This window comes from Microcaecilia unicolor, chromosome 7, assembly GCF_901765095.1.
Source record: "Microcaecilia unicolor chromosome 7, aMicUni1.1, whole genome shotgun sequence".
Classification (NCBI taxonomy): Eukaryota; Metazoa; Chordata; class Amphibia; order Gymnophiona; family Siphonopidae; genus Microcaecilia; species Microcaecilia unicolor.
Window position 1 is genome coordinate 270,512,696 of NC_044037.1, and position 16,667 is coordinate 270,529,362.

The 16,667-nt window shown below is 41.3% G+C and overlaps 1 protein-coding gene across 1 annotated transcript in view; it reads left to right on the forward strand.

The window, feature by feature from the left end:
• Window positions 1-16,667, forward strand: part of NCKAP5 (NCK associated protein 5) — an 898,061-nt gene that overhangs the window by 631,275 nt on the left and 250,119 nt on the right. Inside the window, exon 7 of the mRNA XM_030209965.1 lies at window positions 13,852-13,920. Coding sequence (XP_030065825.1) covers window positions 13,852-13,920 — 69 coding nt within the window. The remainder of the gene's footprint in view (window positions 1-13,851; window positions 13,921-16,667) is intronic.

Below are 16,667 nucleotides of genomic sequence, written 5' to 3' on the forward strand. Positions count from 1 at the left end.
GTCAACAAAACCCTCATCCTCCCCGTCTCATCTGCCTGCAACCTCGGAGTCATCTTCGACTCCTCCCTCTCCTTCTCTGCCCATATCCAGCAGACAGCCAAATCCTGTTGCTTCTTTCTCTATAACATCAGCAAAATTCGCCCCTTCCTCTCCGAGCACACCACCCGAACTCTCATCCACTCTCTCATCACCTCTCGCCTTGACTACTGCAACCTACTCCTAACTGGCCTCCCTCTTAACCAGCTATCCCCCCTTCAATCCATTCAGAACTCTGCTGCCCGTCTTATCTTCCGCCTAGACTGTTATGCTCATGTCACCCCTCTCCTCAAGTCACTTCACTGGCTTCCGATCAGGTACTGCATACAATTCAAGCTTCTCCTACTAACCTACAAATGCACTCAATCTGCAGCCCCCCATTACCTCTCTACCCTCATCTCCCCCTACGCCCCTACCCGTAACCTCCGCTCTCAGGACAAATCCCTCCTCTCAGTACCCTTCTCCACCACCGCCAACTCAAGGCTCCGCCCTTTCTGTCTCGCCTCACCCTATGCTTGGAATAAACTCCCTGAGCCCATACGCCAAGCCCCCTCCCTGCCCATCTTCAAATCCTTGCTTAAAGCCCACCTCTTCAATGTCACTTTCGGCACCTAACCATTGGACCTCTATCCAGGAAATCCAGATTGCCCCAATTTGTTTGACTGCTTTTTTTGTCCTTTAGATTGTAAGCTCCTTTGAGCAGGGACTGTCCTTCTTTGTTAAACTGTACAGCGCTGCGTAACCCTAGCAGCGCTTTAGAAATGTTAAATAGTAGTAGTAGTAGTAGATTTTAGAAATGCCCATCACCTGCCCATGGCCACACCCCCTTTTCAACTATGCGACTTAAAATTTGTCTGCATCACATTACAAAATAGGCTTATACAGTTGTGCGCATAAATTCTAATTAATGCCAATTAGTATCAATAATTCCTTAAGTTTCAATTGTTGGCGCTGATTAGCTTGCTAACTAATTAAGTTGCATGCGCAAATCCAGAATACGACTAAATTTGTGCATACAACTTAAGTCGCACTATACAGAATCCGGGGGGTTAGCGCTATTCTATAAATGCCACTGAAAGTATACAATTAGAGCCGGGATCGGCACCTAACTTTAGATGCGAGGACAAACACCAAATAAACCCTGGGGCAAATCCTAGTGTCTAAATTAGGCACGGATCCCCATTATTCAAAACAGCATGCACAAATTGTAAGAACGCCTCTGATCCAACCGTTGCTATGGCCGTGCCCCCTTTTTACAGCCACGCGTAAAATAGGTCCCCACGCCTAGAAATACATGCGTAAATTTCAATCAATGCCAATTAGTGCTGATAATTGATTATTAGCACCCAATTATTGGCACTAATTGGCTCATTATTCAATTGTGCATTCAATTTTTAAGTGCCATTTATAGAGAATTTCAGGGATAGTGTGTTTAGTCAGGATGGTTGGAAACAAAGTTTACGGACATTGCAGAGTAATTTTAACATGATGTTGTGTTATCCATAATTACAGCTCCAGCCAAATGGCTTGGATGTGCAGTGATGCTAGTACCCTGGGAAGCTAACAAACCGACTAATAGGAGAGGTTGGCTGTGCCATGATAAATCAGGTGCTGTGTTCAGAATTATGCTTCTACCTTATTTGTCTCCTCATAAAAATGTTGGAAATGATATAATACCGTACCACTATCTGCTGTTAAATTTGCTATAGGTTTCCTTTCAAGCTTATGACTTATACTTCTATCCAGTTAATGTGCAGAAGAGCAGGGTTGTTTGCATCTTATTTCAGGAAGTGAGTTTTAGTACTGCATCATTGTTTTATTGAACAAACTAGTGGGCTCAGTGTGGCTAATGTTCATATTTTTCAACTGGAAGCATCTCCAAGCTAACATCTCATTCATTTTCTCTCACAGTGCAAGGTTACCCAATAAGCACATCCCCACCCCACCCCCACCCAAGTTAGGGGTTCTTCTGCCCCATAGGTTTATCTTTTATAGGCAACATTATTGAAAGCAATTATAATAACTGGTGCAGCTCAGGTAAATCCAAACATGCTGGTTGCTACATTGTTCAAGTTTGTCTATATGCACATCATATGATGTTATGTGACAATCACACCCAGATGACTCTCACTTTTCGAGAAAAGCCCCCCCCCCCCCCCCCCCCCCCGACGTCTTGGTGCCAAAGCCTTTGATATGGTCATATCGTAGTTCAGAAAACATCCTCTTTCTACAGTAACCCCCTCATTCTACAATGTGTGCAGCTAAACGTGAAAGTCATTTGCACAGATTGTAGAATACTAGCACTTACACACATGCAAGTTTCATATTTTTGTGTAAGAGCAACTTGGGTGCAAAGAAGTATTCTATAATAATTGCATGAAAATTGCATTGTGCATAATTGCAAGCGGCCATTTGAAATGGGCGGGGCATGGGCATCTCCCACAATTATGTGCTCTTGTTATACAATAGTGTCATTTATGCACCAAAGGGTAGCATTAACGTGTGTGTATTTACACCTGCAGTAGACATGGTATAAGTGAGTGGGCCTAAAAGTCACCATGTAAGTGCCGACTTATACTAGTGTTCTGTAAAAGAATCTGGGCACTCAGATCCCATTATAGAATTCACGCTTATAGATGAATTCTATATATATGGCGCCGATAAATGCACTATTCTATAAACCACATTTAAAGTTAGGTGTGGTTTATAGAATAGCCTTTATGCCCAGGAATCGTGCCTTACTTTAGGCATGGCCATTTGCGCCAACTGAAGCATGGTGCACATATATGCACCTAAATTAGGCACTTATCCCCCCCTTATTGCTAAGAACTCCCCCATTCTGCCCATGACCTTCCCATTTCCATGATCCCTTTTTTCACTTGTTCATCAAATTTATGTGCGGGATCTTGCACCTAAATTTACATGTGTAAATTCCAATTAAACCTAATTAGTGCCAATTACTGCTTGTTAAAAAACCAATTATGGTGCTAATTAGCTCATTAAATTCTATATATGATGCTAAACATTGATGCTGAAAAAACACTATTCTATAAGCTGCGCTTAAGGGTAGGTGTGGTTTACAGAATATTGCTTACGCCTGAGAATTGCGCGTAACTTTAAGTGTGGCCATTTACACCAACTGAAACATGATACAAATGTATGTACCTAAATTAAGCATGCATCCCCCTTATTCTATAACAACACATGTAAATGCTAGGAACTCCCCCATTCCACCCATGACCTTCCAATTTCCATGCCCCTTTTTTTACTTGTGCGTAAAAATTCCAACTATAGCTAATTAGTGCAAATATTTGCTTGTTAAAAGGCCAATTATTGGCATTATTTAGCTCATTCAATTAAATTGAATGCATAAATTGGGAACACACCCAATTTTGAATGGGCAATTTTTGGCAACATACAGAATTAGGGGGTTAGCGCCCAGCATTTTGGCACCTAATATTTGGCATACAGAGCATTTACAGGCTCTGCAATTTCTATATTCTTTGATTTATTGCTTATTTGATTGCCTTAGATTTTTAATTTTAATTTTTCACCACGGTAATATAGAGGATCTTAATCTGTTACTGCTCCCCACAAGTCTTGTAACTAGAATTTATTCATAAATATTGTTACATTGTTTAGTCATTTCTTTTTAAATTTAATGATATCAAGCTAAATTTTACATAGATCCTCTAGTTTGGAAAAGGGACAGCCAAGTCTGGATGCCTACAGTTTCCTGACCATTTTATAAAGGCTCACTGAAAACAATCTGGAGGAGTGGCCTAGTGGTTAGAGTGGTGGACTTTGGTCCTGGGGAATTGAGGAACTGAGTTTGATTCCTGGCACAGACAGCTCCTTGTGACTCTGGGCAAGTCACTTAACCCTCCATTGCCTGCCACATTGAGCCTGCCATGAGTGGGAAAGTGTGGGGTACAAATGTAACAAAAAATTAAATAAAAATGTGAGTCTGACATCAGTGCTGGGCAAAATGGTAGAGACTATTTTAAAGAACAAAATAACTGGATTTAACCAAAGGAGATCTTGCCTCACTAATTTCTTGCATATCTTTGAATGGGTGAATAAGCATGTGGATAAAGCTGGTCAATATTTTGTATCTGGATATTTAAAAGGCATTTGACAAAGTACTGTATGAACAACTCCTGAGGAAATTGGAAAGTTACGGGATAGGAGGCAATGTTTTATTGTGGATTAAAAACTGGCTAAACAGTGAATAGAGTTAAATGGTCAGGTATTCTCAATATAGAAGGGTAGATAGTGGGGTTCCTCAGGAGTCTGTGCTGGGACTGCTGCTTTTTAACATATTTATAAATGATCTAGAGATGGGAATAAGTAGTGAGGTAATTAAATTTGTGATGACACAAAGTTATTCCAAGTTGTTAAATCACAAGAGGATTGTGAAAAATTGCAAGAGGACCTTACAAGATTGGGAGACTGGGCATCCAAATGGCAGATGACTTTTAATGTGAGCAAATGCAAAGTGGTGCATTTGGGAAAGAGGAACCCATACTATAGCTACGTGATGCAAGGTTCCACATTAGGAGTCACTGCCCAGGAAAAGGATCTAGGTGTCATCATTGATGAAACATTGAAACCCTCTGCTCAGTGTGCAGCGGTGTCTAAGAAAGCAAATAAAATGTTAGAAATTATGAAGAAAGAAATGGAAAACAAAAATGAGAATTTTATAATGCGTTTGTATGGCTCCATGGTGCGACCACGCCTCTAATACTGTGTGCAATTCTGGACCACCATATCTCAAAAAAGATATTGAAGAATTAGAAAAGGTACAGAGAAGTGCAATGAAAATGATAAAGGGGATGAGACAACTTCCCTATGAGGAAAGGCTAAGGCAGCTAGGGCTCTTCAGCTTGGAGAAGAGACAGCTGAGGGGCAGGGGCACCGACAGCATGGACAGGCCCAAGGGCAGAGAAATACATGGACCCCTGTATAGGGGGTCCAGAACTGGAGCACATTTTCCTAGGAATGCACCAAGCCTGCTGCAATTGCCAATGTGGCAGTGCACATTCATACACAGAGCATCGAGGATTCACGTAAAAGGGTCCAGCATTGCACTCCAGGCGAGAAAAGGCATGGTCCTGGGTGCACCTGCACTGCATATATTTTCACATTTTAAAAACCTATAGTCAGACCACTGGGCCAGGCCCCGGGGCACCTACGGGTCACGATACCTCTGTGTCCCCTTCTGTCATCATGCTTTCTGAAAGGAGGTATGATAGAGGTCTATAAAATACTGAGTGGAGTGGAATGGGTAGACGTGAATCTCTTGTTTACTCTTTCCAAAATGCAGGAGCTAGGGAGACTTGCAATGAAGCTACTAAGTAGAACATTTAAAACAAACCAGAGAAATTATTTTCTTCACTCAACATGTAATTAAACTCTGGAATTCATTGCCAGAGAATGAGGTAAAAGCAGTTACCTTAGGAAGGTTTAAAAATGTTTGGACAGTTTCCTAAAAGAAAAACCCATAAGCCATTATGAAGATGGACTTGGAAAAACCCACTGCTTATTTCTAAGATAAGCAGCATAAAATCTGTTTTACTCTTTTGGGATCTTGCTAGGTATCTAGATTGACTATTGTTGGAAACAGGATACTGGGCTTGATGGATCTTCGGTCTGTCCCAATATGGTAATGCTTATGTAAAATACGTATAAGGATACAGGAAATATATGTGTAGTTTGCAATACATAGAGCAAGAACAGCCAGTTCAAAAGGGGACACGTTAAACAAAAATAGTAGCACGACTCAAAGTTTTGACCTGCAAGTGCTGGTGTTTTTATGTGCCAGCATAAATTAAATGTCAGGTAATACAGTTTAATCTTTTTTTCTACATATTTCTATTTTAAGTTTGTGGTTACTTATAATATAATTGGTGAGGGTTGGTCTGTTACTGCATGTGTAAAAGAGACCAGCCGCCTTATTTTCGAAAGAGAAAGACGCCCATATTTCGACCCAAATCGGGAGATGGGCGTCTTTCTCCCATGGGCGCCCAAATCGGTATAATCGAAAGCCGATTTTGGGCGTCTTCAACTGCAATCTATCGCGGAAACAGCCAAAGTTGATGGGGCATGTCGGAGGCGTGGTGAAGGTGGGACTGGGGCGTGTTTATCGGCCGAGGAGAGAAGGGCATCCTCGGCCGATAATCGAAAAAAGAAAGGCGTTTTTAGCGCGAATTTGGGTCACTTTTTTTGGACCCTTTTTTTCACGAACAACTCCCAAAAAAGTGCCCTAAATGACCAGATGACCACCGGAGGGAATCGGGGATGACCACCCCTGATTCCCCCAGTGGTCACTAACCCCCTCCCACCCAAAAAAAAGAACTTTAAAATCTTTTTTTCCCCAGCCTGTATGCCAGCCTTCGGTTTCCATTATCGCTGAAAAACGATACCGCCCAGCTCAAATCTGCACAAATCCGATGCATTTGGCTGGCACAAACTGTATTATCGGAAAAAAGATGGACGCCCATTTTTTTCGAAAATACGGTTTGTCCCGCCCTTTTCACGTACCCGTTCTCTGAGATAGACGCCCATGGAGATGGGCGTTCGCATTCGATTATGCCCCTCCAGGTATTCTATCTGGCACTGAATATCTTTGTGGGATGGTCTGTGCTAATATGGCTTGTTTCTTTTTCCAGTGTGTGTGCTGATGTTCTGGTGCCTGCTGTATGTTTGTGTTGCTGCCTTTCTCTAGGTGGGCCCTTGTGTGACTCCTGACGGTTGGTGGTGTTGTAGTGTGGTGGGATTGCATGACTTTTGTGGGGGTTTGCGTTGCTTCATGGTGTGCCCAGTATTTTGGATTTGAATTTGACTAATGCCTTTTTTTCAGTTGTGGCTCGGTATGAGCTGCATTCGGGTACAGCAGGTGGTTTCCAGTCTCTGGATGGCTTGCAATCTGTTTGTACCTGGGGCAATGGAGGATTAAATGACTTGACCAAGATCTTTGAGGAGTGGCAGTGGGATTTGAATCCTGGCTTCCCTGACACTATGCTTTAGCTGCAGCTTATACAGATAAAGCATATTCTAAACACGTTTGGTAACTAAGCAATAAACTAAAGGAAAACAGATATGAAACCTGGTGGCCATTCGGCAACCTATCAAGAAATCTGATAGGTAAATCATTTTATGGTTTCCAGTACTCTCAAAATCTCTGTTAAAGTTTTGTTGAACGGCATTGTTCATATGGCCAACAGGAAGATACTGAACTGGGGAGCTAGGGCTGTCTGGGAGCTAAGTGTTAAACTGTAGGTGTAAATTCCCTTCCGGCCATGGCCTTGCTCCACTTCATAGTTCACTTTTATATGTAATACTGCAAATTATATAATAATATCTAAGTAAAAAGTAATATCTAAGTAAAAAGTTTATGTAACCCATAAGGGGTTAAAACTTACCGAGGGTCCCATGTTGGGAGCGGAGGTTGGCGGTGAGTTCCTCCTCGGTGGCTATGAGGGTGAAGAAACAAAGGAAAGGAGTTAGTTAGCATGTTAGAAATGCAATGTTAAGAAAAAAATATATATACTGATGTTAAATAAATTTTATTTGATTCCGTTTATGAACTAATTTGCTTGTCTGAGTTTCTTAAAATTTAGTTTAACTTTCCCTACCCAATTTAGAATTGGGTGAGCGTGGTTAGTGTATAATATTTTAACCCTTTTCCCTCGTCCTGACAGATATACCCGAGGTAATTCCTGAGGTATTGTAGGGTATACTTCTATCCTTGAGGGTGGGGTTATATTTATATTGAGTAAAATCATTTGGGGGAAAAGAAGGGGAATAATTCAATAGGAGGCCTAGATTACATTCCAAAAATAATAACATCGAGGAAAGGAGTTAGGACATATTACAAAATTTAAACTGAGTAAAATATAGTTATAAAAATTATGAAATTATAATTATAAGACACAAAAAGAAGATTAGACTGGTGGCAAACGAGGTATAAGCAGAATAAATCAGGGACAGGGTTGAAGTGGGTGAATGGATATGCCCATTTGAGAAGGTGCGTTTTAAGTAATGGTTTAAATCTGATAAATGAGAGTTGAGAGCGAGATCAAAGGGGAGAGAGTTCCACAGGGAAGAAGCAACAACACTGAATCAAGCAGAGTGAGCTAGGCATGAATGAAATTCTAAGAAGGCACTACTAAGAGATGTTGGTTAGCAGAATGAAGGATGCGTGCTGGCGTGTAATGTAATCAGAAAGCTGAAAAAATGGAATGCCAGATTGCAGAATGTGACAAACCAGCTTAATAATCTTACAGAGGCACTTGTCATGTTTTTTTGTCACCATGAATTAGTTTGACAGCAGTGTTTTGACTCACTTGAAGCCTTCAAAGTTGGTATTGAGGAAGGCCATGGAGAAGAGTGTTGCAGTAATCAATAGGGGATATAACAAGAGAGTGAGGTAACAAGCACAGAGGGTTATTATCGAATTGAGAATGGGCTGCATAAATCTGTTTAAGTATATGGAATGATTTTTGAATTACAGATGAGATGTGAGTGGAAAAGGAGAAATGGCTAACACGAGCCACCCCCAATATGTTGATCGAATCTTTAAGAGGGATCTGAGTATTGTGTATAGTGGGTAAAGAAGGTAATGTGGAAGGGCCACGGGATGGAAATGGCCACAGTTGTAGCAACAGGTTACTTGTGACCTGGATCGGCCACTGTTGGAAGCAGGATATTGGGCAAGATGGACCACTGGTCTGACCCAGTATGGCTATTCTTATATTCTTATGAGCATTGGGACTAGGCCAGCTGTATTTTGAATGGAGTGGCTTGATACTTACAGCTGGATTGCTCCCAAGGTACCAACTCCCAGGAGGGAGATTTTAGGCCAGTTCTGGATTTCTAACAGTCTTATGATAGGACATGTAGCACTGATATTAATTGGTGAAATCAGGGACTACAAATAGCTTACTGAATTAGTATGTAAGTTCAAACACAGGCCTGACCAAAAAGTCTCCTTCCTGAAGCTGGGTAACTTGGCAGTTCTGGAGCAGTGGGCTGAGAACAAGGGAAGTTGGGCAAGTCCTTTTCACCCTCAATTGCTATCATTGTCAAGGGTAGACTGCTCAAGAGCGAGATTTACAGGCAGCATGTCCGAGCTACAAATTCACAATGTTTTATATGTGACACACAAAAGAAAAACTTCATAAATGGAAAAACCAAAAGAAAATATTCAGCTTTCTTTGATTCCTGTAAAAGGATATAAACGAAGTGGAAGAAGTATTAGGCCAGTTTCAAAGGAATTTGCCCAGGTAATTTGATAACATAAGAACATACTGGGTCAGACCAATGGTCCATCTAGCTCAGTATCCTGTTTCCAGCAATGTCCAAGCCAGGTCACAAGTACCTGGCAGAAAACCCAAATAGTGGCAACATTCCATGCTACCAATCCCAGGGCAAGCAGTAGCTTCCCCATGTCCCATGTCTGACTCAGTAGCAGACTATGGACTTTTTCTCCAGGAAACTGTCCAAATCTTTTTAAAACCCAGATACACTAACCACTGTTACTACATCTTCTGGCAAAGGTTTCCAGAGCTTAACTGTTTGTTGAGCGAAAAAATATTTCCTCCTGTTGTTTTAAATTTCCATATAACTTCCTTGAGTGTCCCCTAGTCGTCGTACGTTTGGAACGAGTAAAAAATCAATTCACTTCTACTCATTCTACACCACTCAGGATTTTGTAGACCTCAATCATATCTCCCCTCATTCTTCTCTTTTCCAAGCTGAAGAGCCCTAACCTCTTTAGCCTTTCCTCATATGAGAAGAGTTCCAACCCCTTTTTCATTTTGGTTGCTCTTCTTTGAACCTTTTCTAATTCTGCTATATGCCTTTCTTGCTGTTCACACACACTTACAAATGCATGCACTCTGTCACTTTCTACACATCCTCTCTCTCTCTCTCTCTCTCTCTCTCTCTCTCTCTCTCTCTCTTTCCTGATGCTGAGCTGCTTCTGATACATGTGCTCAGTCAATACCCCCCACCACCCACCATCTGTAACCGGCTCCTTCCGTCTTATAATGTTTTTCATTTTCTGGCTGTTTCTTAGCCTGCAGCAAACCCTTCACTTCACCCAAACCTCTCTTACATGCCAACCCATTTCTCAACAACTACCCCCCCCCCCCTGATTTCCCTGGCTGTCTTCATATCCATACAACCTTACGTCCTCTGATCTCATTTGCCTTTCCAAGCACTTGCAGCCAAAGAAGTTTAATGACAGGAGATGGCATGACATCACAAAGCTGAAGTCAGTTTCCCCAGCAGTCACCATCATGGTATGTCTAAAACAAACTATCAGTGGCTGCATCCACTTTGTTGTTGTGCATTGTTATTTTATCTCAGCTGTATTTAGACACATGCCAGCTTGTGCAGCATTGGGATGTACACAGGGGAACTATATATGGGAAGCTTTCAAATAAATAAGAAAGCTGTCAGAGAGCACATGGCATGGTGAAAGGCTTCCAGGGGCTCTGTGTGCGAGACAATGAGCAGAGTTGTACAGACAGAGAAAGACGGAAACTTACCGGTCAATATTCAGTCTTTCTTGCCCAGTTAAATCGCTTTGCGTCGGATGGTTGTAGTCTAAAATCACATCAAACGTACAAGAATGAATATTCATTATGTGCTACATGCTAAATGTTAGAAGGGAACCAATTTTGTAACTTGCATATGTGAATCAACTTTTCATGTAACTTGTTCTCTAATAAATTTCTTTTTTTAGACGGAAAAACCCCCCAAATAAAGGCATATAAGGTTAGATTCTATATAAGGTGCCAATAGGGCCCATCCACGAGACTAAATCTAGTCACAGGAATTTATTACAAGTAAAACTTGGTGTAAATGCTGGCGACTAAGGTGTAGAGTGGGTGTATTCTATAACAGCGTGCAGAACATTTAGTAGCAAATTACAAAGAAAACAGTGAGGTGGATCCAGAGAGGATAACAAAAAAGTCTGTATTGGGGTTGTCTTAAAATACGACCCGACACAGCCGTGTTTCAGCTCGAAGGCCTGCCTCAGGGGTCTTGATGGATCTTCTTGAAAAAGACATAAATATACATTTTCTATTGACTTAAATAATGCATAAAGAGCTTTTCGACAATGAACATACAAAACCAAAAGAAATATATATAAAATCATGTACACTCAAAATTACAATCACAAAAAAATGCCAATGCATAAAGAAGATATAAACAAATTAAAATAAAATGAAAATACACTGTTAGTCCTTAAAAATTATATGAAATTTTTAACTACAGAAGGAACATCAACTTGTAATATAATCTGTAGATGAAAGGGTTTTTTTAAAATATATCTACTATAATAAAACTCACCCACAACGTTCTGAAGACAACGTTCTGAAGTCACTCAGTCACTCCCTGAAGGGTTCATGGATTCATGGTGGTGAAGCCACAACACTGACCATGTCTCTCTGCCCCGCCCTCGCATGACGGACCAATCAGAAAAAACACCCTCAACATTCTGAAACACAAAGGACCATCACAACACCGTTCCTAGGCAACACTAGGCAACGTAAGACGGACCAATCAGAGGAAACTATGTGACAATAAGGGAGGAGCATTCCCCAGCAGAATGGCTCATTATCTGTGCAGCACGGAGAGCACAGAACCACCGCTGGAACGAGAGAAGAATATTCCTGCTGTGGGTATGTGCAAAAAATAGACCGGGGGGGGGGGGGAGAAATTTTAAATGCCTAATGCCAGTACTGAAGAGTGCCAGAGGGCCTATAGCACAGACTATATTTGGGATCGCTTGACATGGAGTCAGAGGAGCCGGAAAACAACGTGCCCGTCAACATCTGGGATGTGGGTGAACAGGACAAGCTGCAGCCCAGCTGGAAGGATTACCTGCGACCCAGCCAGCAGCAAACAGCGACCAAGGAAAGCACAGCACATCCCCCAAGCACAAAACAAAACAAAACAAAAAAAGACACACATCAACAACCTGCACACACACCGCACCCTCACACACTCACTCACACACACACACACACACACACACACACATACACAAAATAACTCTGTGACACATACACACACACACACACACACACACACACAAAAAGCCACATGCTAGCGCCCGTTTCATTGGTTTCGGAAACGGGCCTTTTTTACTAGTTTTTATATATATTTTAAAAGCCTTTCCCAAAGAAAGTCTTTAAGACAAACTTTTTATGAAATGTATAAAAGAACATTGAGTTGTTGCGGTACCTCTGATGGCGGGGCTGGTGGTTGGGAGGTGGGGCTAGTTCTGGGCAAGACTTCTACGGTCTGTGCCCTGAAAATGGCAGATACAAATCAAGGTAAGGTATACACAAAAAGGAGCACATATGAGTTATCTTGTTGGGCAGCTTTACTTGGTCCATTTATTTTTAGGACCAAGCCTCAAAAAAGTGCCCCAACTGACCAGATGTCCACCGGAGGGAATCGGGGATCACCTCCCCTTACTCCCCCAGTGGTCACCAACCCCCTCCCACCCCCCAAAAATTTTTTAAACATTTTTATGCCAGCCTCTATGCCAGCTTCAAATGTCATACCCAGCTCCATCACAGCACTATGCAGGAACCTTGATCCAGCTAAGTATGTTTCCCCCAATCCCGAACCTATCTAGTAATCTTATTAATATATTATGGTTTACCATGTCGAATGCACTAGACACGTCGAATTGGAGGAGGAGGATGTTTTTGCCTAACAAAGGGATGCAGGGTTTCCTTTTTGAAAATGTACTTGCAGCCCTTTGATTAAAAAAATGTCTCCTTTCATTTCTTAAGCTTCTCTTTCTTGTATGATGAGAGAAGGTTTATAGTTGCACCTATGAGCTGTTAAGAGGTGAAGTACTGTGATTTCTGGCTCTTATCCTTCTCCATATTTGCCAGTGTAGTTGGTGTAGTTATACTATGGCTCAGAAAACTTCTTTTTACAGTAAAACTCCCAGCAGCACCCTGCCGATACTGTGTTCTCCTTTCATCTTACACCTATTAGATTGCATTGGATTTTTAATTTAAGCTAGTATTGAAGACCATTTATTCACTGCAACTAAGATAATGAGAATATCCCCTGAAAGACAAGTATTCAGAATAATAAATACAGAGGATTTAGCAGTCAGGCACCTCATTACTGAGTACCAAATGAGATTTGAGCATTTGAAAATCAGCTTTTTCATTTGAACTTGAAATTTCACTCAGTTTTATGGTATACCACAGGTTCTCTAGTTAAAGTCATGAGGCGTGACATGACTGTATATAAAAAAAAAATTCTCATTTATGCTTGGATGCAATAAAACATGCTTTCAGAATGACCTTCACAATGTTTTTTGAACAGCAAGAAGCTTCAGTTTTAAATGAAAATAAATATTTAGACCAGTAATTTACATTCTGTTCTGAATTCTGCTGTATTATGCTGAGATTTGAGTTACTTCAAATAGCATCCTGGTGAAATTATATATATATAGAGAGAAAGAGATTTAGATTTATTTATATATTAATATATAGATTAGAAGGAATGATAGCAGAGTAAATGTATCCAATTAGTTTATATATATATATATATATATATATATATATATATATAATCTATTGCTCATGATTTATTCTTACTGTATACCGCCTTTAGTGAATTCCTTCAAAAAGGCGGTAAATAAAGCAAAAAAAAAATAAAAATATATATATATATATTAGAAGTAATGATAGCAGAGTAAATGTATCAAATTAGCTGCCATGTAATCCAGCATGTCCATTAATCTGTTATTTTTACATTTCACTGCAGGCAGAGAATTCAGCATTGGCTCTGGAAAATGAAAATCAAAGGGAGCAGTATGAAAGATGCCTTGATGAGGTGAGCTAGAAAACAATTCTGATCACATACTGATGCCAGGCCCAGATATTGTATTTATTTCACTTCTGCCAAGTTTCTATTTATTGAACATTTTCTCAGGATCATCCAGTCCTTCCTATGGCATACAGTTATACTGCCAAGTGCGCTAGCTAAATTTAAAATGCTGTGGTTTGCTGTGCTTTTTGGTTTGTTTAAAACCTTAAAAAGTCATTTTGCCAGAAAAAGAAACGCTGATGTTAATTGGGGTAGGCTTTCAATGATTCAATACATCACCTGCTAACTATCACTAGATAAAAAGTAACTACAACACTCACAAATAACGGCAAAAACAGAAGGTAATGCCTCAGTTCTAAACACCCCAAACAGTACTAATGTCCAAACATAGGGCCTACAGCAATTACAATCACTGGCTACAGCAATTACAGTCACTCTTGCCTTGTGACACTTTGCTATTTGCTTTCGCAAGAGCAATTACCTTCCATTTTGTGGTCTTTCCGAAAAGTCTTTTTTTAAAGACCACTTGCTTTCTATGCCCATTGGCACATTCATCATTGGATGGGTTTACTCCTGAGGCAGGCCTTTTGGCCGAAACACACTGTTGTGTCGCATCTATCAATTAATTTCAAATAGTATAGCACCGTTCTGGTTGCATTTGGAGGGATGATCTTGGTTTGGAATAACTCTTTTAACCACATGAAAAGCTAGTAACAATAAGGAAACCTTTTCCCTAAAATCGTAATGGGCGTCTTTAGTGTTTAGCTCACAACTAATTTTTAACGCGCGCTAAAAACGCTAGAGCACCTATGTAAAAGACTCCCCATAAAAGCGGACAGAGTGAATTGAAGACATTCACAGCTATAAAAAGAGCAATGCGGCACCTGGTCAAAAGAAACCAGACAAAAAAGCTCCAAACAAAAAAAGTTCCTGACATAAAAGTCCCTGACAAAATAGACTCCCGACAAAAGGGCCTGATGAAATAGATTTATTTTTGAATGTTACGAATTTGAAGGGTACAAAGAAGTGGAGGAGCCATAAATTACTGAGAAAGTCCACGGCTTGCCACTTGAAAGTCCTGGCACCTGCCTACGGCTTGACTTCACTATCCACACTTGGTATCTAGTGAGAATCATATATCTGCTTGAAAACATAATCCAGTTTGATTAAGAGTCTGTTTTGTCTTGGGTTGTTTTGTTGTGGGGGTTTTTTGTCATAGTCTATTTTGATTTTTTAGTCTGTTTTGTTGGGTTATTTTGTCGGGTTTTTTTTTTGTATGGTCTATTATGTCGGGGTGCCGAGCAATGCTACTAATAGGAAATTTCAGTATGCTAAACATTGATTGGAGCAACTCAGTTGCAGTTTCATCTAGCAATAGGAAAATCTCTACAGGGAGTACTGATCCTGCAGTTAGTGTTGGAATGCATACAAGATAGGTCAGTACTAGATCTGTGGCTTTCAGATCAGGAGAGTATTCCTAATATTATAGTTGGTGATCATCTGTCATCCAGTGGCGTAGCTGGGGGGGGGGGGTCCAGGGGAGCGGCCGTTCCCCCAAATGGAGTTCTGCCGGAGCCTATTTTTTTTCTCAACATGTTGTATTGAAAATGTGCACCAGCGGAAGTCCAGTCCGCTCTCGTGCCGCTTTCGCTCCCCTCGCGCCGTCAACCTGGATCTGCTTCTGCTGCCATCCAGTGATCACCGGATGGAGTGGTTCAGTATTAAGACAGATGTGAAGACAAATTTATTTATTTATTTATTTATTTAGATCATTTATACCCCGCTTTATACCACACAAAGCAGCCTCTAAGCGGCTTACAATGAACTAAAGAAGCAAATATATTGTCAGAAGAGACGGTAGAGGGAACAGGGAAAGAAGGGAAGGGAAGTGAGATACAATAAGAAGTAAGGAGGCAAGGAAAAGAAAACAAAAAGAAGAGAAGGAGGGAGTCCAAAAGCAGGTCTTCACTCGCTGGGACTCATTAAGGCAGTTAGACAGATCCTGCGGACAGGCCAGGAATGTGGGCGAAGGCCAATGGCTGTTGAACGGCGAACCAGGAGAAAACAGGGCTCCCTCGGCACGCAGCATTCCCCAGGCAGAGTAGATGACCAGCAGCCAACACCAAGGACGACCATATAGGCACCTGGGAAGTGTGGATCAACAGACAAACAGGCTCCCAGTAGTGCTCTGAATGGAGTGGAGGAGTGGCCTAGTGGTTAGGGTGGTGGACTTTGGTCCTGGGGAACTGAGGAACTGAGTTCAATTCCCACCAGGCACAGGCAGCTCCTTGTGACTCTGGGCAAGTCACTTAAACCCTCCATTGCCCCATGTAAGCCACATTGAGCCTGCCATGAGTGGGAAAGTGCAGGTTACAAATGTAACACAAATAAAATAGATACTATTGGAGATTCTATATGGAATGTTGCTACTATTGGAGATTCCACTAGCAACATTCCATGTAGAAGGCTGCGCAGGCTTCCATTTCTGAGTCTGATGTCCTGCATGTACGTGCAGGACGTCAGACTCACAAGCAGAAGCCTGCGTGGCCACATTGGTGATCTGCAAGGGCCGACTTCTTCATGGAATGTTGGAATAGCAACATTCCATGTAGAATCTCCAATAGTAGCAACAGTGGAGGAGTGGCCTAGTGGTTAGGGTGGTGGACTTTGGTCCTGAGGAACTGAGTTTGATTCCCACTTCAGGCACAGGCAGCTCCTTGTGACTCTGGGCAAGTCACTTAACAAGCCATTGC